We start from the raw sequence: 24,912 nt of genomic DNA, 5'->3' as shown, positions 1-24,912 counted from the left end.
AACGAGCCGGATTTCCTTTTGACATTTCATGATGCGTTTTATCCTTTTGACCTATCAATCGACGTCTTGTCCTTTTAATTAATTTCAACAGGAGTTAATAAAGCCGCTACCAGGATTACGAGATTTCTCCCCTGGTATTGATAGACTGTGATTACTAAAGTAATAATGGCTGTTGCAAAATGGATGCACCATTGCACAAGCTTGACCATGAAAATAATGAATGTTTGCCTATTTATCCTTTTGATGTTTAAATAACACGATTAAAGTTTAGGTTATGACATGTTTTGTCAGATTTGGTAGTTTCGCTGTATGTCTATCTTGAACGGCTTACAATGCGATAACGATTGTTATGTGATCGCGTTACAATGTGTAGCGAATACATCGCACTACACAAACGTAAGTGCATAATAAATAGCTTGCGAAGTGTTAAGCACGAATAGCGGAAGTAAATCCGTCTAAAGAAAACTAAATATAAATTCGCGTCAGAGCACCGATGCTAAGGCGACTACTGTTATTAGGCAAATTATTCGTTAAATGGGCTTACAACGATGTCGTTTCCGCCTGAAGCGCCAATATATTTGATTACATCCTTTCTTTGTCGTTAAATAAACTCCTTTTCCGCATATGACTATACTACACGGTAAAGCGATGGTGGTCCTTTGGTAATACCGTCTTAACACGCAAAAACTAGGACCATGAAATTAATCATCATATGTAGTGCAAATCGATATCGAATACAATATATTCTTCCTTCATGGAACCTACAAGTAAAAAATTCTATCTCCATATTTTTCCTTATGCCGCAACAATGTTCATTTCTTGTCAATCAAGCTGGCAAAAAATCTCAGTGCGTCATTCTTATAGTCTAGAAACTTGTAGATTTCAGTGATTTCTTGGAAAAAAAAAATCTGATCTTGATTGAACAAGCGGCGTAGATGATTTGATCTGTAAAAAAGAAGGGAAGAGCGAACGCAAAGCGCAACTAAGGTTTCTTCTTTCTTTGCAGCGCATAATGTTCCAGGGGTGATGGAGACAGTGGGCAAGCAAGTCCCAGTAGTGACCGGTCTGGGGGTGGGGGGTCCAGTGGGGGGAGATCTGCATCATCATCACCACCCCCACCCCCACGGGGGCCACGGTCATTCTCTGGTAACAACGGCGACCCCCGCCAGAGGTCAAACCCAGCCCCCTCCGGCCAGGTCCGCCCCTCTTCAGTTGCACAGGTTAGTTGGAATTCTACTTCTTTATTTCCTTTTTACCCTTTTCGTTACAGCCACCCTGTTTATCAAACTTTATAGCCGCTCGTCTTAATTACGAAACTAGGTCTAACGCCTTAAGCTCGCCGGTGCTTAACGATCAAATCTAGAAAGGAGTAATGACTATCGAAGATTTTGAGGAACTATACGTGCTTAACGCATATTATAATTTCTGTTTATAAAAGGAATGGAATTTCATTGAAGTATAATGGATTATTGCGCAGACGTAACAGACCATTCTGAGATCTGATTTAAACCTATTTCATGCTCAATGCAGATGAGAAATGTTAATTGGCATCTTATTACTTATGCGTTCACAACCTTTAAAGACTGGAGAGACTTTTTGAAACAATCGTAATCCGAACTGCATAACCTATGACTCGAATCTCTCATAAGCAATGCTGGTATGAAGGGGAAAGGGAGCGAACTTAATATTACTAACAAGTTTTGAGCCCAATTTAAGAGATCGCACACTTTATATAGATAATTAACAATTATTGAATAAGGTGTACGAGTGTTTAAAACGAATATTGGTCGTACATTGATATTGCGTGTCCTGCTTTTATAACGCAATTGCACGTGATATGATAGCTTTCAAATGGCTGAGACAATATCGATAGTCCTTAATACCATCAATAGTGCGTTATCGATGCCAGTCGATTGCCTGTCGATCGTCGTCGCTACTCGTGACAAAGATCTCGAGAGACTGAAAAAGAACTGATTTTCAGCGGTTCTACGCGCAACCGCGAAGTGCTCGAACGATTTAACCAGCTAACAAGTGACACACTTACGTCCTGAGTCGTAAGGAGGGGAGGAAACCAACGCGTGACGGTCGTTAAACGTTTACCGATTTCATCGAACGGATACGGCCGTTATTACGAAACGAATCGGAACAAGAAAGAAAATCACCTATAAATATTACATGGAATGCAGAATTTCTGAATGTTCCCAACGATAATAATATGGGGAACAACTCTAAACTGTACTATTTACTGCCGCGCCGGCTATCAATTATTTGCAGAAGGAATTACAAAAACGCCGTAACTACTGTACTTTAGCAGTGTATCAAAATAGTACACCTGAACTGGCTGTAGAGTTTAACCACTTTAAATGCTTCTCTGTCAGTAAATTGTGCAGTAATTGTAGCCAACTACTTGTTGATAACATTTCCTTGCACGATTATATACGTTACACGGAAGCGTCGCTTCGTAAATCGACGTGCGAGTTCATCCTGAGTAAATGAGTACTTTAATTGTTTCTGTACTTCGTCCTGTATGATTGCGGGTGAAGAGCAACGAAATGGAAAAAAAACGACTCGAAACCTGTGTAAACGTAAAATACTAACTTATACTTAATTTAGATATGAAACTGGCGTATGGTCTTACAATAACGTTAAACTAACACCTGCTATTAATATTAATTTCATAACATTTTTTACGCAATTTGATATCAGATAAAACGCTTCGTCGAATTTGCCAGTTGGTCGCAGAAATCTGTTTTAGTCTTTGAGAATCCAGTCTGTGATATTTGAATTAACTCAATGACGTTGGTGAGACAATCCTCGATCGTTTCATTGGCGTAACAAGAAGACTCTCTTAGAGGCCGCATAAGAATTAAGCTGTAATCACAATGAGCACGGATCCGAGACGTGAAGATGTTGAGATTGCAATATCATGAATATATATGGTATTGCAATACTTTTTGAATACTTGAACGGAATAACACGCGCCGGTGTCTTCTTTTATTTTTCTTATGAGAACAACGTATCTTCAGTATCACAAATCCAAATGCATGTAATCGAGGCAATGAATCAGAAATGGTCATCTGTCTTGAATTATAAAATGTTAACGTTAATTCAAAATCGTCGCGTCAGGTCGCTAAAAATTACAACACTAAGCGACGGCAACTTTTCAGTAATTATTATTAAAAAAAAAATTACTGACAAATCGAGCACTTCGGAAGGCATTATATTTTTGTGAAGAAAAACAATTGTAAGATAATTCAATAACATTTCGTTTCATATTGTATACATTGTATATGCACATGAAAGAAGTACTCTTCCCTATGAAGCAGCCACGATGAAATTTTCAGTTGGCACCAGTTTTGTGACGAGTCATGGTCCGGATTAAGACAGACGCCGTGCCACGATTAAAATGGCAGCAACTGCGTTATATCCGGAGCTCATGGCGACGTACATTTACTTTTATCCTGACTTTAACACGATACAGATTTCTATTCCCTCTAGTTTCGCATTTCATATATTTCGTCGAACGGACTACTGCTAATCTTTGTATGAAATCCTTTTAATTTGTTCTGATTTGATTGGCATTAATGCGGCGCGTTCAGATCAATCAGCGGGTCCATGACCCCGGTGAATATGTCGCAGAATAGAGAAAGTTCAGGTATCTACTTATAGATATGTGCAAGTAAGGGAGCGATCTTACGTATTGTACGTTCTCAAGTATGCTTGATGAAGCATTTCTATCTTTTAATGAGTCTAAAATCAACTAAATCTACCTGTTAAGTAATCAAGTGAGTCAGTCCCTGTACCGAAGAGCTCAAAATGCGAACAGCAATGGTTGTATAATCAACTTCCCGATGCCGAAATCTAGACATCTTTGCTTTGTGTTCCGTTTTCAAAGTTTACGACTCGAGTCGCCTCATCTGTCGGCTTAAATTAACCGTAGCGACGTTTTTCTCGATGTTAAAAGCTTGCACATGTTTTAGAATTCCCCTTTCAACACTGTCCGTCCACTTCTCATGTTTCGAAAAAGCATTTATCAAGCTATTAAAATAAAACATTTCGATTTCTCAGTGATGAACATCAATAACTAATTTATTTTTCAGAACAGACAATTATTTATGACAAATTTGGTACTATATGGTTCTGGTGAAAAAAAAAGTGTTACAGGCGTTTCATTTCATTTGCCTATAAATAATTGTGACTCACCTGAGACATTCTAACAGGTGGTATCAGTATCTATTTTATTCCTCTTTTCAAACCAGTTAGACTATAGGCGAGACGTTTTCTTAATTTTTGCACAACGGGTGTGTCCACTTAGAATGTAAATTGTATGATTTTACAGTAAATGTGATACTCGGCTTATCGTAGAAAAATATTTGTAATGCGGTAAATCGTTAAATATTGCCGGCTAAACTTTCTCCGCGGCCCGACAATATGAACTTGAACTGAAAACAGGTTTTAAATCAAAGAAATAATTTCTTTTGGGAGTGCCATAATAAATCAGCAACATATTTAATGCCTTTCAAAAAATATAACATACTCATATTGTGAAGTTATATGGTGCTTACGCCTATATGCACACGCTATGAATGGTTTAGCTGCCGTTTCTATGAAAATGTTTAATTTCGCAATGAACAACACACATTACAGCTTTTCTGAAATACCGAGAGTTCAACATTTAGGCAAGAGTTTTGAAGAATAACTTATGACATGTTAATGACTAGACATAGAGGAATTTTTATTGGAACACATTTTGATAGAATAACAACGTGACGAAATTCGGCACAATTGTTTCCAGTCTACTTTGCGAAATTAGGCCAAAGAAATAATTTGAAACATTTTTAAATAAGTACGCAGAACTTCGAGTTCGGCAAATCTTTGCTATTTATTTGTGGAGTATTGAGTGCAGGTGCGCGACGCATATCCGATGACCATGTTGCCATGACCGGAAGCGTCGCGACACGGCATACAATCGTCTAAAAATGCCGGATTCATTGAAAACGTTTCCGTTCATTGCTCTCATTTTAGTTCATTGAAAGAAGCGATAACAATGCACCACTGAGAATGTACGGGTGAAGTGTACAACAGAGGCGCGTCGCTCTTGGTGTTAGGCGCACGCTCGACGCCAACGTCGACGCCGAGACTTGGTCATTGATTTGCAATGGAGTCGATTTCGCGACAATGAGTCGAGATACGGGCTTTTATCCCGAGAAGATGGAGGTGGCCTTAAGGGGGTATTACTGTCTTGAAGCTTGTTTTTTAAGTAATTTTTAGGAATTAATTTTGCGAAAACTATCAAACCGACAGTGCCGGGGTTTTTGACGCATATTAAGACACGTTTCAACTAGCAACACAAATTTTTATGAAATCCTTTATTGAAATCTATACAAGTTATGCCCAGTTATGCAGTTCGTTATGTGAGACGCTCGTCCAATCGGGCACACGGGTTGCGGCGATTCTAGTTGTCTGAAACGGAAGAACAAAATTTTGTTTAAATCTATATGAATGTAGTTATCGTCTGAACTAGAACCAAGTAAGTACGACATTTTTTATCGGAATCGCAGCTATTTTGAAAATTAAGGTTTCATTTTCCCGGAAAATTGTCAACTAAAACATGAGAGCGGGGGTAAAATATTCAAGCTATCGGTATCATTCTAGTTCAGACTATAGATGAAGGTTCCGTCGAAATGTGTGCAAAACCCGAAATCAATCGGTCCAATAGTTTTTGAGAAAAACGTGTGCCCGACTTGAAAAATGTCGTTTCGAGAAAAATGCGTTTAAAGTTTGTCATACATTTAGCACTGATACGGCTGAACGTACGGTGGATAACAAATGATTTGAGTAACTTACCCTTAATTAATCAGCTATACCGGGACCATACAAACCACCTTCCTCAGCTTAAAAAAAAATAATATTGAGCTGCACTCGCTTCTCTATTGGCGGTCCGCGCCTCTTTAGATGCGGTAGACGCCCGTCTGTTGGACCGATGTATACGTTCGTTGTCCCTACACTCTGCGTATTGATTTGCGTTAGGGCCGATTTTGATTCCCAATACATCCATAATTTTTAGGATTTGCTTAAATCCTTCATTAAAAAGGACGACAGCTAAATAATTAGCAATATCTATGGTGTTTTTGCCACAGTGCAAATGTTTTGGGGCAAACATCCAGATAGTTTAGTTCAAGCTTTCGGTGTTGTTTTGTGGAAAAGCTCCGAGACATTGCTCCAATAAATTGTTTGATGTCAAGTCCTCATAAATGTGCCTGATGACCTCCAAAACTGCATCGCTCAGTGGTGGTTTATCATGTGTGAAACTATTCAATGTTCCTGCTGCTTCTGCTCTACGCCATGTGTACCAGCTCTCGGGGCCTTCAGGGCAACCTTCATGATGTGGATCACTATTGGTCGATCGTTTATGGTCAAATGTGGCCCATATAGCTTTCTTCATTTCTGGTACTGAACCTGCATTTCTGCGTATTGCTAAGTCGTAATACGTAGTAAATTCATTGATGACTTTATCTGTCAATTTTCCAGATTCATTCCCATCGATGCCCTTGTTCTTTTTCTTCGTATTGCGTAATCTCATCCCCATACGGTTTTGTACATGGCCTACGCATTCTTTTTTTTCAACGATAAAGATTTTACCATATACCATACCATCTACAAGAACTTTGTAGATTTTATTATCCCTATCTCCTACATATCTTCTATATTTGACTTGGAATTTTTCGATCTATCGCAAGAACATTTCCTTCACCGCATCCACTTCCATTTTACCAGCAGAACCGCTATGATTTATTGTGCATACATCATCGTCATTACTCTTCCAAGTTTCATATTCCACTGTGCCAGACTTACTTTTCCATACATTGCACGATTGGCAAAAACTTGATTTCACTACTGTGTCAATGACTTTATTGGAGTATATTCCAATGAGCGTAGTGATGCCAAACAGCGAAGAGAAGCCTTTTTTTCCACGTTCCGTCCCTGGACACATTCAATTCCGACGGAGGATTACCTCGCTTAGCGTTTTCTTCCTCCTCTTCCTCGGCTGCTTTTTTCGTTACGATGTCATAGACTCCTTGAGTCGCGTTATAGATATTTTCCAGACATACATAATATGTATTTGGACTAAGTCCTTGACAAATATCCATTATCCCACAAAATAGAGCGAAAGGAATCGCCTTTCATATCAATGCCTAAAAGTCGCATGGCAAAAACTATCCGACGGTTTATTTCAAAAGCTTTATCAATCAGGGAACATGAGTTTATATAATTTACACCACAATTGCACTTTACTGCTACTTTGAAGCCCAATCCACGAGGACTAGCTTCACTAAAAGTTACATCTTCTTTACACGTCTTACACGTGACAAGTTCACTGATAGCTAAGAAGACAGAGAAGAAGTTGAGAATACTATAACCGTGTTCTTTGTTTATAGAAAAGTCGTCGTCTCCAGTACCTTTCAATTTTTTCGCTGACGTACTTGTATGCTCAGTATCAGCTTCGAAACTGTATCGATTTCCTTGAAATTTTCTTTTTTTTTGGTATCGGCTTACGTGCACGACCGCCTCGCTTGCCTTTTCGATCCATTTTTGAAATACGCACATCTACTTCGTTCAGAACTCAAAGGTATACTGACTATTTGTAAGGGTACCTTGGGTACTGCAAGGAGGGCAAGGGATAGGGAAATTCTCTAAGCCGGTATACAATGGATACAATGGTCTAGGTACAACGGTCGAGGGGATGACTACCTGTCGCGCCCCAACGCACTGCACCCTTTAAGCCTCTGTAACTATGGGAGTTCTACGAATTTCAAATTAATATTTTCGAGTCACATCCCAGATCCCCAAACTATAAGAAAATGCAAAAAAAGAAAAAATCGAATTTTTGAAATTTCTAGACGATAATAACCCCTTTGTGACGTCCTGCCAACTTTGCTGAACAGCGAATAAACAATATCTAAAATAAAATAACAGTGCAATCCCGTGCGACATTCCAATCTGAAAATATAGGTAGTCAAAATATGTAAGATGGTTCAGAACCATTATAGTTACTCATTCTAACGCATTGGTATAATAAAACTCCGTAGGGGAATAAATAAACAAAAATTGTGTATTTGATTCAACTACATAGAAACATCGGAAGAATAGGATGAAATAGAATTTAGGAACTATAAAAAAGTACACGAGGAGAATACGGAAATTAAGAGTGCTTTTCGACATCGTGAATCTACAGGTGATGGTTATATTTACAGGCTGATATTGACGAATCAAAGATAATACTTATCAGTTGTGGGATAACATTTCTCTGTGTGGTATATTTCGTGTTTCATTTTGTAATATTTTCCATGCACAGTAATTTTATTACACGGAAGAATAAGGATGCTGACGCAGTGTTGTACCTTGAACTCTACGATCAGCAAATTTTTCCATATATCACGATAAAGATGGCAAGATAGTATAGTACGTCGAATTAAATTGAATTAAAAGCAATTATTAACACAGCACAAGGTATGTCCACTCAGATCATATGAAATCCACATTGAAATCAGAGTAGATACTTCAAATACAGTAAACGTTATGATAATTTACGGTTATTAGATGGGTTGAATCAATTATAAGCGGTGCATTCGAATCGTACTTTACTCGAGAAAAAGTATGTTATTTTTCCACATTTTCTGTTTCTTCAATCATAAAAGGGAGATAGCAGGAATAAAGAGGTAGTAAGACGCATGAAAAGGTGATATTCTCAGTACCATCCACAAGCGTGACAGTATGTTTCAAAGCTTGATATGCGAGTGGATGCATCGAAGAGAAATCGCTGTAATTTTACCTCGGTACTTTATCGCTTCTAAGGGCTCCAATGTGTATCGTCTAGCGCAACTCGTATCACCGAAATGTAAATTTTCATGCCGTCGGATCGAAATCGCGGAAGATTTAACGTGCACGGATAAAGTGGGGCTTCGTGGAGCGTGGTACTTTTAGAACTGTGAGCCATAGGAGCACTAATTTTAAACTGGTTTCATACCCACAAAGGAGGAATGATTATCCTACATATTAAATAAAATCTTATGTGAAATCAGCACAGTAATGTCTTAATTACAAGAGTTTAATTTTTAGATAAAATAATAAATATAATAAACCTTTTCTCGATTCTTTTCGCTATTAAAAACACGCCGCACTGAGAAAAAAATTCATTTAAACAAAACAATATTTCGTTGAATAGTACCAAAGAAATATTATGTTAATTCAAAGAATAATTCATTTACCCCAATAAACTAATAAATTGTTATAAATCCGAGGAATTGTTGCATCCAATTTATTCGAGTTTATTTGAGTTCAATTAAATTATTAATTATTAACAATACAAAATTATTCTTTGAATTAAAAAAATATTGCTTTGGTACTATTGAAAGAAATATTTTTTTGGTTCAGTAACATTTTTTTCTCTGTGCGCGCTCAATGTTAATCTTAGACACCACTCTATATCGTACTCGATATTTTAATCTCGAAACTTTATTCCTAATTTCTTTCCATTAATTAAATTGTCGTACGGGTCATGCACTAAGGTGTTTCCAATAATTTAAATTCCATTTGCAAACAACAAAAAGACATTTAAAATACACTGTGCCAATTATATATAAACATTTATTCTTTACAAGCTTTAAAACGAAATGAGTTAAAACTATTGAGAAACGAGGGATATTACGTTAATGCCGCAGTAACCCAGTAACGTTGTAGAGCTATTGCTGGAACGGTTCTCTACATTCTGTGATATGTAAAGTTATACCTACAGTAGTGGTGAGCAACTGTAATTGAAATTTGGTAGCAAGTCCTGTGACCTGCATCGCCGTTCCGAGTTCGCGTGACCTTTGAGACCGCCGATTCCCCCAAGTGCCGATACAGTCCGTCGGAAAAGCTCGTCCTTTCCGTTGTCCATCGACGTCGGATGTGGGAAATGTTTTGGAAACACGGCCACGCGGCGGCCGGCGCGGCTGCTCAAGGTGGTCGTTTTGTTTTCCTCCTCGCCCCTTCCGTCCTTAGTCGTCGCTCTCCAATGTACACACGGGTCCCTCTGGGAAGGGGTGCCGGGAACGGTCAATTGTCCAGACAGACACTTGTCACGGCGTCTAACGTACCTCGAAATCAACAACCTAGAAATTTCGTGAAACTCAGTTGACTCATGGATGGTTATTCATTTCCACGGAAATATACTGAAATTCCGCTGACCAACCCAAAGAGGTTGTTTCCGCTTTTGATTCTAATGAAATAAAAATTCATACTTTAAGAACTAATTTCTTACTCTGTAGTATTAATTCTTCCTGACGCGCACTCTCTGAGTCAGGTTGTGTAGCTATTTTGAGGATAAGAAATCCGTTATTTCATAACGTTCGGTAACGTCCATTCGAACGTTTTCCAATCGTCGATGAAGATACTGTGACCGCCTCGGCATTGCGAATTCCTGGCGTCTAGAAAAAGAATAATCGAAACGATTTATGTAAATACTTGTAGGTCGGTGGCCATTTTCGAAAGCGATTTTGCAAAACTATGCGCTCCTCGTGCGGGCGCGTTCGAGAATTCAAGATTGCGCGCGCTTCGGTTTGACTCTGCCCGATGGCCGATTCGGGCGGCGTGGCGCTGCGAGCGGTGCGTCGGGTCGCGCTGCGCGGCACGCGCAGCGGTCGGCCACGAGTCCGCGCATGCGCACCACGCTCGCTCCTCAGCGCTACTGCTACCTGTCGATTCTAACCTCAAACGTCAACGTGCGCGATCTTTAACCTCGAAAGTTCCGTAAAAGTCGTTTTCGGACGACGCACAGAGCCCGAGTTCACCCGCGATGAGCTCTCACCGCCGACAAAGCGGCTGTAACGCCAGCGAAAACCCTTCCTTCGAGAATCGGGGTTGCAAGCTGCGGACGTGGTACCCGCCCGAACGATGAAGTAAGTACGACCGACTTCGACTCGTTCAGGTGGGATTTTCGACGACGATCGCGACTGCTTCGATCGCGGATAAAAATCTTACATTGAATCTTCCCTTTGTTTAGCATAAATGAACACTTTTTTTCAACGTTAATTCGACGATTTTTTTCCTGGATCTTATTTCTTATGTCATTCCTCGCGTATCGCAGTTAATCCAACCGCGATAAAATGCCCTTTCAAGATAACTAACAAGCGGAGCGTTAATTGAACTCGTCCAATTAGTAAGAGCTAGATCAACGAAACCGAATCACGACAAAAGTGGGTGTACGGCCGTCCTCAAGGTTGCCGTCGTGTCATGTACCAGATGTGAGCAGTGAATTAGGCTATAGAGATCGCTCGTTATTGCTAAATCTCGAATAACGGTTCTCCTCATCGGGTATCCACATGTGGATCCTCCTAGGGTGCGATAACTTAACGGCTCAACGTTTTTCCTCTCGACCTTGAAGACCGTCGGGTAGACGTCGAGAGAAGCACTTGCCTCGCTACGATAAGTTACTTGGATCGCCGAAACGTGCTGCCATCTCTGGTCGCGCGCGCGAAAACGAATTACCGGACGGCGTGCCGTTGGAAAGAGAGACATTCTAGTTTTCTGGGAAGTTCCGGACTCGTGGATACGAGATGGATGCGGGTGCCCCGGAGAGAGAATCGCAGAGGAGTTAAAGGTGCGTGGCCGGTCTCGTTCCGTCCGGGCGGGCCAAGGGGCATCGCGATAGGTTAGGTTGGACAAAAGGAGAGCCACGCCGACTCCCTCGGGGCGGGAAGAAAGGACGCGCGGAGGGCAGGCCGCACTGGCGAACCGTGCAGAAGGGGGGAGTTGTTTCGAGGAGAAAGCCAGAGGGGACAAAGATGGTAGACGGACAAGATCGGTCTTCCCTTCGCACGATGTCGCTTACAAGTGTTTTCGCGTAGGGTGGCAAGGGAGGGGGGGGGGGGAGAGGACGAGAAAGATGCGTGCGTCTCTGAAGCGGAAGGGAGCGAACGAGGGAGGAGAGGGGAGGAACACGAGGTACGGCAACTTTGATGGTACTTTCCTATTCATTTCTCCGACGGACGCCGAAGGACGCCGAGACGGTGGCAAACGATTGTTTTTGTCGGGTCTCGCGAAAAGCGTTTTTTCTGCCCGAACCGACGTTTTTCGAGCTAGACGGTCGAAGGAAATGAAGCGCATGTTCTGAAACGGTTCGCTGCACGAGGTACGAACAATCGTCGAGTCGAGATCTTGCCGCCGGGGTAGCGGATGAAACTCGTCAAAAAGTGTGGCAATTCCGTGAAATTCCACCTGCTCTAATGTATCCTTTTTTTTTTTTGTCGTTAATCATCGGTCTCTGGAAAATACGTTGGAAAGAAGCGTTGGTGCCCGCGGCATTACGCGCGGAATGTCTTCTAGTGATCCCTCGTTTCCGGTCTACCGTTAAATCGACCAATGAGGTTTTGCGATACCGAGGTTTCGCTCGGAAACAGTGGCGGTTGCATTACCGAGTTCGAGTTAGGGCCCGAAACGAAGTCATACTAGACAACGGTAAACAGGAGCGTTAGAGTCAATTCGAATTCAAAACAGCAACGACATAAAGAACTACGGTTCATTTCCCTTCGCGCAAAACCTTAAATCTTCGCAATCCCTGCCAAAATAACTCCTACCTTCGATTATACGAAAAGCCAAGAGGATGACGCAATATCGGTGGTCGACACTCCGTTAGCTATGGCTAGGAAAACACCTCGAAGGAGAACAGGCGCGTAATCTAAAATTTTTGTCGCTCGTCACGGTTGGTCATTCGCTCAATGAGGCGAGGAAAATGTCGATTGTTTTCTGTGCACAGGGGCTCGCGGCCATTCTGGCACCAGGATCGCATTATGCCATACGGCACGAAAAACTGCGCACTATCATTTAACACGTTGAGAGCCACGTGTACAACCGATAGTACACGTTAAATTCGGCTGGTACACGACTTGGCACGGGACGTGTTAAGATGAAATGAAACCCCTCCCAAATCAGTCGATTCGAATAAGACATTTTTTTAAAGGGAATTAGACCGAACTATTCGAAACTTTGTCACATGACTTGGGAGCATCTAAGAATTACCCTGACACATTAAAAATTTGAATTTTCGAAAAAAAATGTTTGACAGCCTACCCCTGAACCAAAATGGTGCTCTTGCTGCAGTCTAGTCATGATGGTGAAGTGGGACCGATGCGCAATTTTTTCTAGGTACACACACTGGCCCTTTAGGGATACCCCTACATATGCACACGTACTTGGGCTCGGTTGGAATTTTTTGAATTCCATATCGGCCATGGATCTCTCGCAAATACCGTGCTTTTCTCGGCTCCGGACTTTCTCACGCATTAATGTATAAGGAGGTCTAATAGAAACTAGATGTACAAAGGAGCGTATGCTCAACAATTAGGAGTGGCGGCAAAAGGGATAGTTTACGGTACTCTACATCAGTCTAACGTACCGTTTGCCGTGGGCTTACAGAAGGAACAAGCAACGCGTGCGAGCACAAACGCGGTTCTCAGATGCGCTGAGAGAGTGACGTCAGTATCGTTTCATCTTTATCTGCTCTCGTGGGTCGGGAGATACGACGATCCTAACGGTGCCGGGATAGAGCGCCTCCGAATACATCCAACCTTCTAGAATATATTTTTAACTTCGTGCCTTACGCCTTTCCCATTGCGTCATTGAACTCGACAATTCTGATTCCAGGGAATCCTTGATTCATCCCATTCCCGTGTTTCCTTATACGTATACGTAAATTTGATCTCCCAATGGCGTAAACGACGTTTCTCAAAGCTCCGTATTGCGGTCTGGCTCTTGCACTACGGACCCTGGAACGACGTATAAAAAATAAATATTGCGACGGTACCTTTTCATATTGATTCCGGTCAATAGTACTCCCGATAACTCCGGGTTTAACCGGGACCCGGTATTATCGAGGAGAATCGACGTCTCGTATTTCGTGGCAAATGCTTCATTTAAAATTCTTTTCTCGGCGGATTTTTTTCGCAATGGTATCCCGTGGATCGCCCAGACAGGCGTCGCTACCTATTTTCGTTACGCTTACAGCGATAACCTCCCACTGTTGTACTATCAAAGGTTTCTAGATTACTTACGTATTGCGCAGCAGAACACACCCGCGTAGCGGGAAAATAGACTGTTAAAGCGAAGCGGCATTCGGAAAATTGGCGGTCCGATGTCTGATAAAAACTCCTTTTTGATCTTTCCATGATTACAAGGTCAATCTTTGTCAATAGAGTTGGAGCGCCGTATACTTGCCCGTAGATTTACGCATTTGCGCATTAAGGCCCGTACAGAACAAAGTTTTAACGCGAACAAATGCCAACGTCGCACCTGCTACCGTTGGGGTGTAGCGCTGGGAGCAATTTGGAGGCGTTTGCATATGTGACGATCGTCTACCCTGTTTCATTTTCGAATTCGATGCCGTTCGAACGGGTCGAACGCGCATCTCTTTGATGGACCGCTCCTGGGGCGAACGCGTGACAACGCCAATGGTTGCCTTGGAAACAATTCAACCGCGTTCGTTCTCGTTCGCGAATGCTTCACACCCCAAACCTAAAGGTTCTGTGTAAAAAGTAGGCGTATGTCGGGTTAGAACTTTGCTACGTATTGACAGTCTTGATCTTGCAATTAGTTAAAGACCAAGACTGGACTGTGCAATACTCGACTGAGCAAGACCAAGACTCGGATATGCAAGTTCAATACCAAGGTGGATGTTGCTTACCATTGATCCTAAAATACCGAAAACCGAGCTTGCAAATCTTTTCACGCGTATTCTCGTCCCTCGCCATGACCTCGCATAACGACTGGTCATTGGCGTTACTTTTGTCACCCACGGGTGCGTTGATTAATACCGAATGGAGTAACAGTCTGTCTCTGCTCGTATGCGTTCAACAACGTCCGTGGCAACGGCACCCTTCGTGCGTCGCCGTTCTTCCTCCCTTCCCCCGGTTTCTTTCGGTCCCGCTGTTTCCCCTTCCGCCTAGGTCTTTCTTTCTCGCTTTCGCTCGTTCTCCCTCGGTAAACACGCTCGCGCGTTTCGCATGCGCGGCAATTTGCGCTAGTGTACAAGATCACCTTCGCGCGAGGCGGCGGGAGCACCGCCGCAGGAGAAACGAGGAGTACTCGCGAGAAGTGGGAGGGGTCAGTGACCGTTACGTCATCCACGGCCCATACGCAAGGGAGCCGTCGCCGGCCAACCGGTGATTCGGTGATTCTTGATGGTGATGGAGCGACGTACGGTGGAGTTGACAGGGAGGCTTTCTCGGTTGACCGGGTAACGACCATTCCGCTGATACTCCGGCTCCTGAGGGCCGGTCAAGTCGTTTTCTCTGAGTTTGGCTATAACCTACCTTCTACCGTCTGTTATAACAGTCGAACGATATCTCTTCATTATGCCAGCCTTGTTAAACCTATGAATCGCGTCAAGTGGCGCATATGACACGTTGACGTTGGAATTTATACCAATTTCGATTACTGTAATTCATGAAAATAGGCGGTCATAGCGCATATTAAAATCTGAAAAAGGAGCAAGCTAAACGGTTTCGTTTTAATGAATGCCGCAGCTACGTTGACGTGGCGTGAGATGTTTATCGATCGAGCGCAATATGGTTACGCACTGTAGTTGATAACCGTTGTACGAAATGGTTCGGTAGTTAAAATGAACAGAAGGTACTGGCGGGCGAGTCAGCGACATGAAATGTTGATTTATTTCAGGATTTAATTTTGTTCATGTACCACTGTCGTAGTTCAGTTATGAACATACTTTCGGTATAAATGCGGACAGAATCACCCGTCATTTTTTTCATTCGCGTTAAACGGTCGGGTGGCTCGACCTTTCCGACGCTCTTTTTCGTCCTGACCAGGGTTGCCGCGTTGACTCTTAAAAATAGCGGATCGACTGGAACGCTTATACGGAATCGCCCACATCACAGTACATCGACTCACTGTTTAGATTAATTCTCACCGGGGAGTTAACGAATATTGGACAAGGCCAGTCTCCCCTTCTATTTCTCTGTCTCGAAGCGACCGCTCGGTGCTTTTCTCAATTGTGCCATGGACGAGTATCGATGACGCGCACGGAGTTGCACTGTATACCGGTAGCGCGATGACAATGACTCGGGCGTTGCAGTCCGGATGGACGCGGCAGCGGAGCGCGCCGGCGCGGCAACGATCTGGCAACGCCGCGTCGAGGCGCAGTGCCTTCTGCGCTCGAAATGGGAGATCAGTCGCGACGTGGGCTCACGCCCCGGCACGGCGCGCGCCCGCGCATGCTCGGAGCGGGACCACGTGCGACGCGCCGCCATGTTGCGTTCCCCGTTCAACCAATGGGGACGCTATATTGGAGATGGAGACGAATTCAGGAAGGCAATTGGCCAGCGAGGAGCGGGGAGATGCGCTCCCCACCATTGTTCGCTGACTCAAAACATGATGAGCTCCTTCCTTTGGATCTCACTTTGCTGGATCCGGGGGATTGAGCTCGAAGCTGATTTTGTGAGCGCATGTGCGCACGTGGCTTACTTATCCGACGCATGCGTGCTCGCGTCTGCTCCGATTCTTCTCGTGGACCCGGAAACAGGGTCTTCTACCACCGTTGATAAAGCGCACCTTTTGTTACGCGTTGTGCTACGCGAATTCATTGCTGTCCGCTACGACCTTCGGTTAGAATGCGCGTCACTAGCTTCTACTTTTTTAGGTTTAATTAAAATTCTGTACATCGCTTTTCTGTACATACCGTGATTTTTGTACAAGGGTATATGTTGTAATATTTGTCTACGTATTCGTTGTTTATCGCGAAATAGGTTTTTACTTCTGTGTTAAATTATTCGCATTAAATGGACAATTTAAACAAAATCACGGCCGATTTATCTCAGTCCGATATAAAGTTATTCTTGGCTCATGAAAAGAGACCATTCGTGAATATATAAAGTTCCGTATCTACGTCTATGCTGGGCAGGGAATACTTCAGATATCTGCAACTTTCTATGCAGAACAAGTGTTCCAATTGTGAGACATTTATAGTTGTCGTTAAAAAATTCGTGCTTTGATTCTTATGGACATTGAAATCCCGTTAAACCTCTCTAGTTATGAAAAATAAAAAAACCGGGACGTAAGCTTTGTAGAGTAATATAGGAAAATCACTATACGAATATTGTATGTACCATGACCAGGGCCAAAGTGCGAGGATCGTTCGGATCGATCAAAAGAATCAGTCCGTTTGAGGCGTTCGCGAAGACGTGGCTACCCATTAAGCATCTCTGCGTTAATCGTTATTGACATCCGAGAAGTCAACGAGTTCCTATTCAAAACTTGACACGCGATAAGTCGAGTCAACGTTTTATTTAGGTGTCAGCATGTTTTCTGTACGACTAAAACGTGACCCGCGTGTCTTACGAGCTTGCACGATTACACGGAAATGTTGGCTCGACCGGTGACTTATACGTCTATATTCAGACGAGGAACCAGGCTTAAAGTTTACCGGGTCGGGTCAGTTAAATGCAGTTTCCATGGCTGTCAATCGACACGGCTGGATACCGTGAAGAGGGAGGGTCGAACAAACGACCACGGCCGTGACATACCCTAGAGTATTCTGACGTATTGGATGGGGCTATCCAAAACTTATTTTAGGCTCGTTCCAGTGCGACACGATGTGACAGCCTGTAGAACATTGAACAGAATAAATTGGCTGGCTGGAACACCTCATATGTACAATCAAAGAGATATTTGTGCACGAGTCATTAATTTAAAAATTCTTTCTTCATCTAGAAATTCCAGCTATTTCCCAAAAAGGCTCATTTCTAAAAACACCCTAATTAAAAACTACATTCTGGAGAAATTGAGATGAATTACCGAACTGCTTTTGATCGAGTCTACCTTTATTATGCGGTTTTTATTTGTACATTATTTCTAGATACTGACTACGAACAATTCCGGGCCACTGAACCCTCTTATATGTGTATTAATGTAACGTACACGATACGGTGTTTTTATTATTGACGGACGGGAACCTAATGCATGACAGCCAATAGCTGATGGTGTAAGGTCAGGCGCTCGGTTTGGTGTTCATGTTTTATTATGGGATTAACAGGGAGTTTAAATTGAAGGTTCTGTATCTGTCGTAGGCCAACTCAGAGCTACATCAACATCAAGAGTAGCAGTCCCGCGTCGCCTCGGACAGTGGGTGGCACCTTTATCTCGGGGGGCTCCGGGAGTTCCGGGGCCCCTTCCAGCGGCGGGGCAGTAGGTCCAGGAGGGCCGGCAGGAGGATCGGGGGCAGTGGGGGCTGCGGGAGCAGTGGGGCCGCCAGGAGGCGGCTCCGGCGCCGGCGCCACGGGGGGAAGCGCAGCCACTGGGGGTGGTTACGTCGCCGTCCCTGTACCTGGGGGTCTGCGATACGTCCATCCATACCCGCCACCCCCGCCGTCGGCACCTTCGGCTCCCGTTAACCAGACGCCACCCTCGACGGGGGCCGCCGCAGCCTACGTCAGGGACGCCTATCGAAACGTTACCAGCAATGTGGGTATTACTTGATAAACACCTCTGGCTTAATCCAATTTTACTTTAAAGGGTTCGTCCTGTGTGAAATCTTGCACGAGGAATTGTCTTTTTATCGTAACTTCTTTTGAGCGGGCATAACGTTCTGGAAAGATTCGGTACATTAGGTAGCTTATGTTTTAACGTATCTTCTTTATATTCACGTTCTCTGTGGTCAAGTTTTATTTCTTGCATTCTTGAAATTATTAAGAGTCGCGGTTGCGGGTCAGACAAGTTCATAATCCTCAATGATTTAGCTAATTAGGTTAGTATTAAAATAGACAAACCTCGAGTTCAACTTTACGAAATTGGTTTGGGATAAGTGAAATCATTTCTTCGACTAACGGTCGAGTTCTAGTCAAATTCTCACACGCCAGAAATTCCGATCGGAATGTGTAATCTAAACATCAAATGCATATCCCAATATCAAAAGAACCGCGGAATATGTATAGAACAGTTCAATAATTTCATATATTGACGACTTGTTTACCGTTTCGCATGAACGGTAAACGCCACCAACAGTCAGTAGTTCTCGTCGGAGTCGTTCACCGTATGTGGCGCTTTCTTCGGGACCGTAAGATTCTCAGAAGGTATCGTAGTAACCCTCTGGGCATTCGCATAGCGTTTCGTCGCTTTCCTGGAACAACACGCTTACCCCGTGTTTTCCGGAATCCACTTTAAAAAGTTCGATCTGTAACAGTGAACCGCATCTAATAGCCGTAATGTTACACCGACCGTGATAGTCGAGTGGGTGGTGAAAGTTGTCCTCATCCACTCGCGGCGAGGCCGTCTCTGCCCCACCTTCTCCCTCGCATCCCGGGAAAACCCGGGTCGCGCTCGCGGCTTAGCGTCCCAGACCTCCCGCCCCTCCCGCGCGGCCGGGTCGACCCGAGATGACCCGAACCCTCCCGAGAGGAACCGAGCGCGTTGCTCGCTCGGTCTTGTTACTTGATGTTCCTCCTTTGTCGGGTAACGCGTCTCTTTCTTGTCACCACTCTCATTTCTCGCATTCGCTTGCTCTTTTTAAGGCCAATTAATTCGCATCGCCCCGTCAACACTAGTTGGTCCAATCCAGGACCGCGTGCGAGGAACTCCAGGGAATGTCAAGGTCCTTTCCGACGAAGCGACGACGTCGATAAAGAAGGGTGCGGTGGATAAAGAAGGACTCCCTTGCGTTCTCTCTGCCGTTTTCCCCATGTTAAATACCAACCGCGTGTTACAGGATAAAAAGGAGAGATATAGTAGGTACAAGGAAATTACCTCAAATGGGGGATGGTTAGGTCGGTATTGTTACAGGTTACTGGATGAGCATTCCTGAGATCATTGCAGGGATGTTGGCCTTCTCTAGTTTAGAATATTACGCTGCATAATTAAGACGCCTTTTCACATTTCATCGCAGCCTACGTACCGGCATGACATTTAAGCCCTGAATCATTCGAGTGAAGATATTTATTCACAATATTAGCACCTGAGATTAGGCTTGCCCGATCACGGTTTCATTTATATCGGCAAGGTCTTCTAAAATCCTTGAGCATATTTCGGGAGCTCCAGGAAGCTTACCTCACGGTAACCTATCCAAACACCGAACGCAGTGGATAGTACTCAATCTGGGAGATCGCCTAGAGTCACACGGCTACTTTGGTAATGAAAGTACTCCTCATTTTTTTAATAACATTTCTCGCCTTTTGTCTGAAAACCAACGATTTGGATGTGTAAATAATAATAAACTCCACTAAAGTAATCGTGGACCTGCGATTCATGACGACTGCCTCGCGGAACCTTTACCGCTATACGGGCTATATTTCAATTCACGAATCCCTTTTTCTAAATTGTTAACTATTTAGTTAAAGTCTTGTATATATTTCCTTAGCATTGTACAGTTGATATCGATATTAAGAAATGTAAAATGAGTGATTTAATGAAATCTGGAGGTTAGGAAAAGGCAACCGAGTAAGATTCACGAATGTTTCAGGTGAACGAAAGGGTCGCCATCAGCGTGAGCAGCAGTCCGGCGTCGCAGGTGGGCGTGGGGGTGGTCGTCGGGGTAGGAGTCGGTGCCGGGGCTGGGGAATATGCGGTAAGCAGCGGCAGGGGTGACCGACCGAGGATATCGCTTCTGCCGCCCTCCTCGGTAGCGAGCGTGCCCTCGAGCACCGAGTACCACGTGTCCGTCACCAGGAACCCCCGCAACCTTATGCCCATGCAGACCGATCAGTACTGCAACCGAACCGTCGACGTGGCCACCCTCCAAGAGGTGCCCCCCTTTAAGAAGATTCGCCTGAGCCAACCCCAGTCGCAGTCGCAGTGCCAAACTCTGGCAGCCACCGATGGCTGCGTCAAGCAGGAGCACGTGCAGCTGCAGCAGCCTCTCAGAATAGACACCAGGGTGGGTGTTCCCGCAGGCGACGGGACCTCTTTGCAGGGAGTCCCGCTTTGAAGCTGTTTTTTTAGTTCTTGCCCATTCAATCCCCTGTCGGGTGACGGCAGAAGTGATAGAATTAAAGCGTGCACGGATAGAATTGAAACGGTCTTCGCTTTGTATGGGGGCTCCTCGTTGCGATTGGTAGCCATTTTGTCCATGGAGCGTTATGGGAAGAATGACGTTAATGTTTGGGGATCGAAGATGTACTTGGACGTTTTCGTGGGGCGAGTTTATTTGTAGATACCCTTGAATTTGCGCAAGGAATGTTTGAGATTTAGCGCCACGTTGGCGATGCTATTTTTAGACCTAGAGCAAAGGCGAGTTTAACTTCTTAGGTCTAGAAATATTTTTTCGTTGATTTTAGTGATTACCAGGCAATGGAAATTAGTTATATCTTAGGTTGGGTGGGGACTGTGATATTATTTTTAACTTAGTTTATGAACAAGCCTGCGATCATTTTTGACGTAAGTTTTCTGTAATCGCGTCAAAAGTTGTAATTGAGGATATAGTTCCTGTTAACGAACGTATGTCTGGTCGCTTCGCCATGTGATGATGACTCAAAGTCATTTCTGTGAAGGGCGACCAGACTTTCGTAGCAGGGTAGCTTCGTTGAATTGTTCTTATTGAGTCGGCGAGTTCCATCTTGCTTCGGCGTGTTTGATCGCGCCATAAGAGTTGCCGTGTCGGCTCTTCAGGCCTGAGTCTTAATAGAATTCAGCGAAGGAGGAGAATTTGGCACGGGAAAGGAGCTTGGATGGACAGCCTTAGAGTCCGAGTTTCTGCGAACCTCGTTAGCATAGTTTGGCAATTGGCAAGAGGAATGATCAGGGGGAAAAGAAACCGAAATACTCGAGATGAATTCTCGTTCGGGAACGGTCATTTTCCTTTAAGGATTTGAACGTGTGCCGATTATCTTTCTTTTATCTTTAACAAGATGTCAGTTCTTTTTTTTTTTTAATTCTAACCACTTTGGTATCCGAAAAAGTAGTAAGAGGCACTTGTCTTATTCGCTATGCCGTTTGAAACGTCGCCTACGTGTTTCCTTAAAATTGAAAAGTGAAATTCATCCCGATTGACATGCTCTTTGGCGGATGTCTTCCGCGTAAACAGGATGCTCGGTATCGATTTAAGACAGTGCTTTATGGAGATCTTTTGCTAGGAGCAGCCATCGGCAGGGGCGTACACGCCGCAAACCGAAGCGATTTCGCCCACACTTCCGGAACCTACGACGCAGGAAGACGCGCAGTTTCGCAGCACGAAGGATGATCTCCTCCAGCAGATCGCGAAGGTCGACCGTGAAATCGCCAAAAGGGAGACACAGATCATCAAACTTAGAAAGAAGCTCAAGGAGCTGGAGGAGGCAGCCAGCAAGCCCCTGGAAGCTGCCGGTCTTAAGCGCCAAGTGGAAGAACAGTCTCATCAGCCGAAACATCAGTCACTCGCACAGAAGATCTATGCAGAGAACAGGGTAAGAACAAAGTGTAGATTCGGATTCCACCTGAAAACAAAAGCCTTCGAGCTGCTTGATTCAGTTACGCGTTATTGCAATCAAAATTGATTTCTGCTAATCGACGATAGCTAAAATTAATAGAGTAAAATTGATGGAGGCAATTATGATAAAAAGATGCACTATACATATGTTTTTTAGAAAAAGGCAGAAGAAGCGCATCGGCTGCTCGACAGGCTAGGACCGAAGGTGGAGCTACCGTTGTACAACCAACCATCGGATACGAGCGTGTACCAGGAGAACCGTACGAGGCACCAGAATTGCACGAGAGCCAGGCTGGTCGCGAGGCTTCGTCGGGAACATGCCGAACGCGCGTCCCTCCATCGACAACAGTCCCAGATCTATGCCATCCTCGTGCAGGAGTGGCACCGCAAGGTGGAGCGACTCGAGGCCACGCAAAAGAGAAAGTCCAAGGAGAGTAAGAACCGTGAATTCTTCGAGAAGGTATTCCCCGAGCTAAGAAAGCAGAGGGAGGACAAAGAGCGCTTCAACAGGGTGGGTGCTCGAATCAAGAGCGAAGCGGACCTCGAAGAGATCATGGACGGTTTACAGGAGCAGGAGGTATATTCATCGTTACGCTTTCTTTCGTTTTCTACTGTTAACCTTCGACTAATGACCCTGACGATATCGAGCCGATACGGTGACGGTAACGGTGAGTGAAGGGTTAGGCTACGTTGCAAAAACGACGGAAAGAGAGACAAAGAGAGAGAGTGGGAAAGAGAAATAGAGAGTGCCCGAGGGAGGGAGTAAGAGGGAGGGAAAGAAACAGCCGGCGAAAATGATATCGCGAGTCAGTCAGAGTTCTACGAAATACTATTCGAAATAAGGTATCTACGATTTTAGAGATGGATTTCAAATTGTTTCGTGCATCTCATGCGTTTTTTGCTTTACACAGGAAGATACAGAGTAGACGAAATAGTTGTTTTACATATCTGGTAGAAATCTATTGATTCATGTATTTGCACATTTGTATTATTTTTATTGTTTTCCTTGAATTAAACCTAGAAATTACTATAAATATTTCGAAACGTATCTGAAAGCAGTACTGGAGATTCTCACCTCAGAAATTATAGTTGCAAACGGTATTACCGATAGTGGTAATCAGACTGAAATTCGTATGGACGTCCAACTTTGGATTAAACGTTGAGAGAGAATGAGAGCAGAAGAGGGCACGTCACTAAGCTTTGTTGCGAAGATGGTTCTTGCCGCTTTTCGTTGTTTCTATGTTTATCCTACTGTCCTCCTCTTAGTGCATATGCCGGTCAGGAATTAATAATGTCGAGATGATAAGACTAGTCTTTGTGTACAAAATGTTAACGGGTTAAGTAGGAATTGTAATACAGAGACCGAAGGTGGACATCGGTGAATGTTCAGGCAGATGAGATACTCGGACGGTTTTTACTCTATCGCTTATTGCCTATTCCGTTAATCTATCAAATGTCAGTCATTGTCATGCGTCTGCCGGAATAACGCTTCACACCACTGCCGATCGCTTCGGTTGTGTGGCTGGTTCTGGAAATCGCATTTCTGAAATGTTATTAATCGCAGGGAGCGTAAAAAGAATCGATGTTGCCATCGATGCAATGTGCCATTTTTCGGGTACGCTTACTCTTCTTGGTAGTCATTTAGAGACCGTGCATTATGTGATACTAACATTAGCGCAAATTACCACTAGTTGATATGCACACATACATATATGCTTACTTTATAAGTAGATTATATCAGGTGATTGAGAGACAAGATGCACCCAACTCTGTAACTAACACCAGTTAATGTGGTATGATACGCTTTTGGTCTGAGAGATTCTACACGGGTTGTGAAAACTGCTGAATTGCTGAGAGTTGCTTAAATCATGTATGAAATTAATCCTAAGCTCGTTTCCTTAAACGTCATAGACTATGTATCTATTATTGGTTGTGCTTTGTAATACAAACTCGAACACCTGTAGAATAAATTCCATTTTTAATAAGTTCAAGTAAAGTACATGTTTGGTATTGCATAAGAATCAATGCATTAATGGTAATTCATAAGGATGGTGCTCGCAATATCAACAGTTCTTTGCAATATAAATTTTAGCAGTTTGGTGATAACCCGTATTTCTATTATAACGGAGTAAATTGTGTCTTGAAAAAAAGTTAATGTACTATGTTCCACAAACAACTAAAATGACTACATGTTTCTCTTATGTCGATATAATCAGTATTCCGAAAAATAATATGATTATATCAGAGCTTATATTAAAAGACGTGAAACGGATTAATATTGGAAAAACTGGGTGCTTTATACATTTGTTTATTATAGATTAAAATAAATTCGTTGTCAATACCATACGTGATTTAAGTAATTTACGGTCAGATTTAGAAAACTGCTTACTTATATGCGACAAAATGCCTGCAGGCAAATTTTCATATATTTTGATTAGTTAATGGCTTTATGCAATGACTGGTTAACCCTT

At 43.5% G+C, this 24,912-nt stretch overlaps 1 protein-coding gene and 1 long non-coding RNA gene across 2 annotated transcripts in view; one reads left to right on the top strand and one right to left on the bottom strand.

Annotated features, from left to right (window-relative positions):
- Positions 1-24,912, top strand: part of LOC105696338 — a 69,931-nt gene that overhangs the window by 14,050 nt on the left and 30,969 nt on the right. The window contains exons 2-6 of the mRNA XM_023434286.1: positions 1,007-1,220; positions 18,117-18,510; positions 20,501-20,914; positions 22,116-22,418; positions 22,599-23,018. Of these exons, the coding sequence (XP_023290054.1) occupies positions 1,027-1,220; positions 18,117-18,510; positions 20,501-20,914; positions 22,116-22,418; positions 22,599-23,018 (1,725 nt within the window). The 5' untranslated portion in view covers positions 1,007-1,026. The remainder of the gene's footprint in view (positions 1-1,006; positions 1,221-18,116; positions 18,511-20,500; positions 20,915-22,115; positions 22,419-22,598; positions 23,019-24,912) is intronic.
- Positions 9,437-14,041, bottom strand: LOC105696469. The gene is made up of 3 exons (XR_002762376.1): positions 13,436-14,041; positions 10,304-10,469; positions 9,437-10,154 (listed from the first exon to the last, which is right to left on the bottom strand). It is a non-coding gene; the product is annotated as an uncharacterized LOC105696469 (long non-coding RNA).

Source organism: Orussus abietinus, unplaced genomic scaffold (assembly GCF_000612105.2).
Source record: "Orussus abietinus isolate OABI.00-Male unplaced genomic scaffold, Oabi_2.0 scaffold164, whole genome shotgun sequence".
Taxonomy (NCBI): Eukaryota; Metazoa; Arthropoda; class Insecta; order Hymenoptera; family Orussidae; genus Orussus; species Orussus abietinus.
Note: the sequence above shows the minus strand (reverse complement) of the source record. Positions and strands in the feature narration are given on the sequence as shown.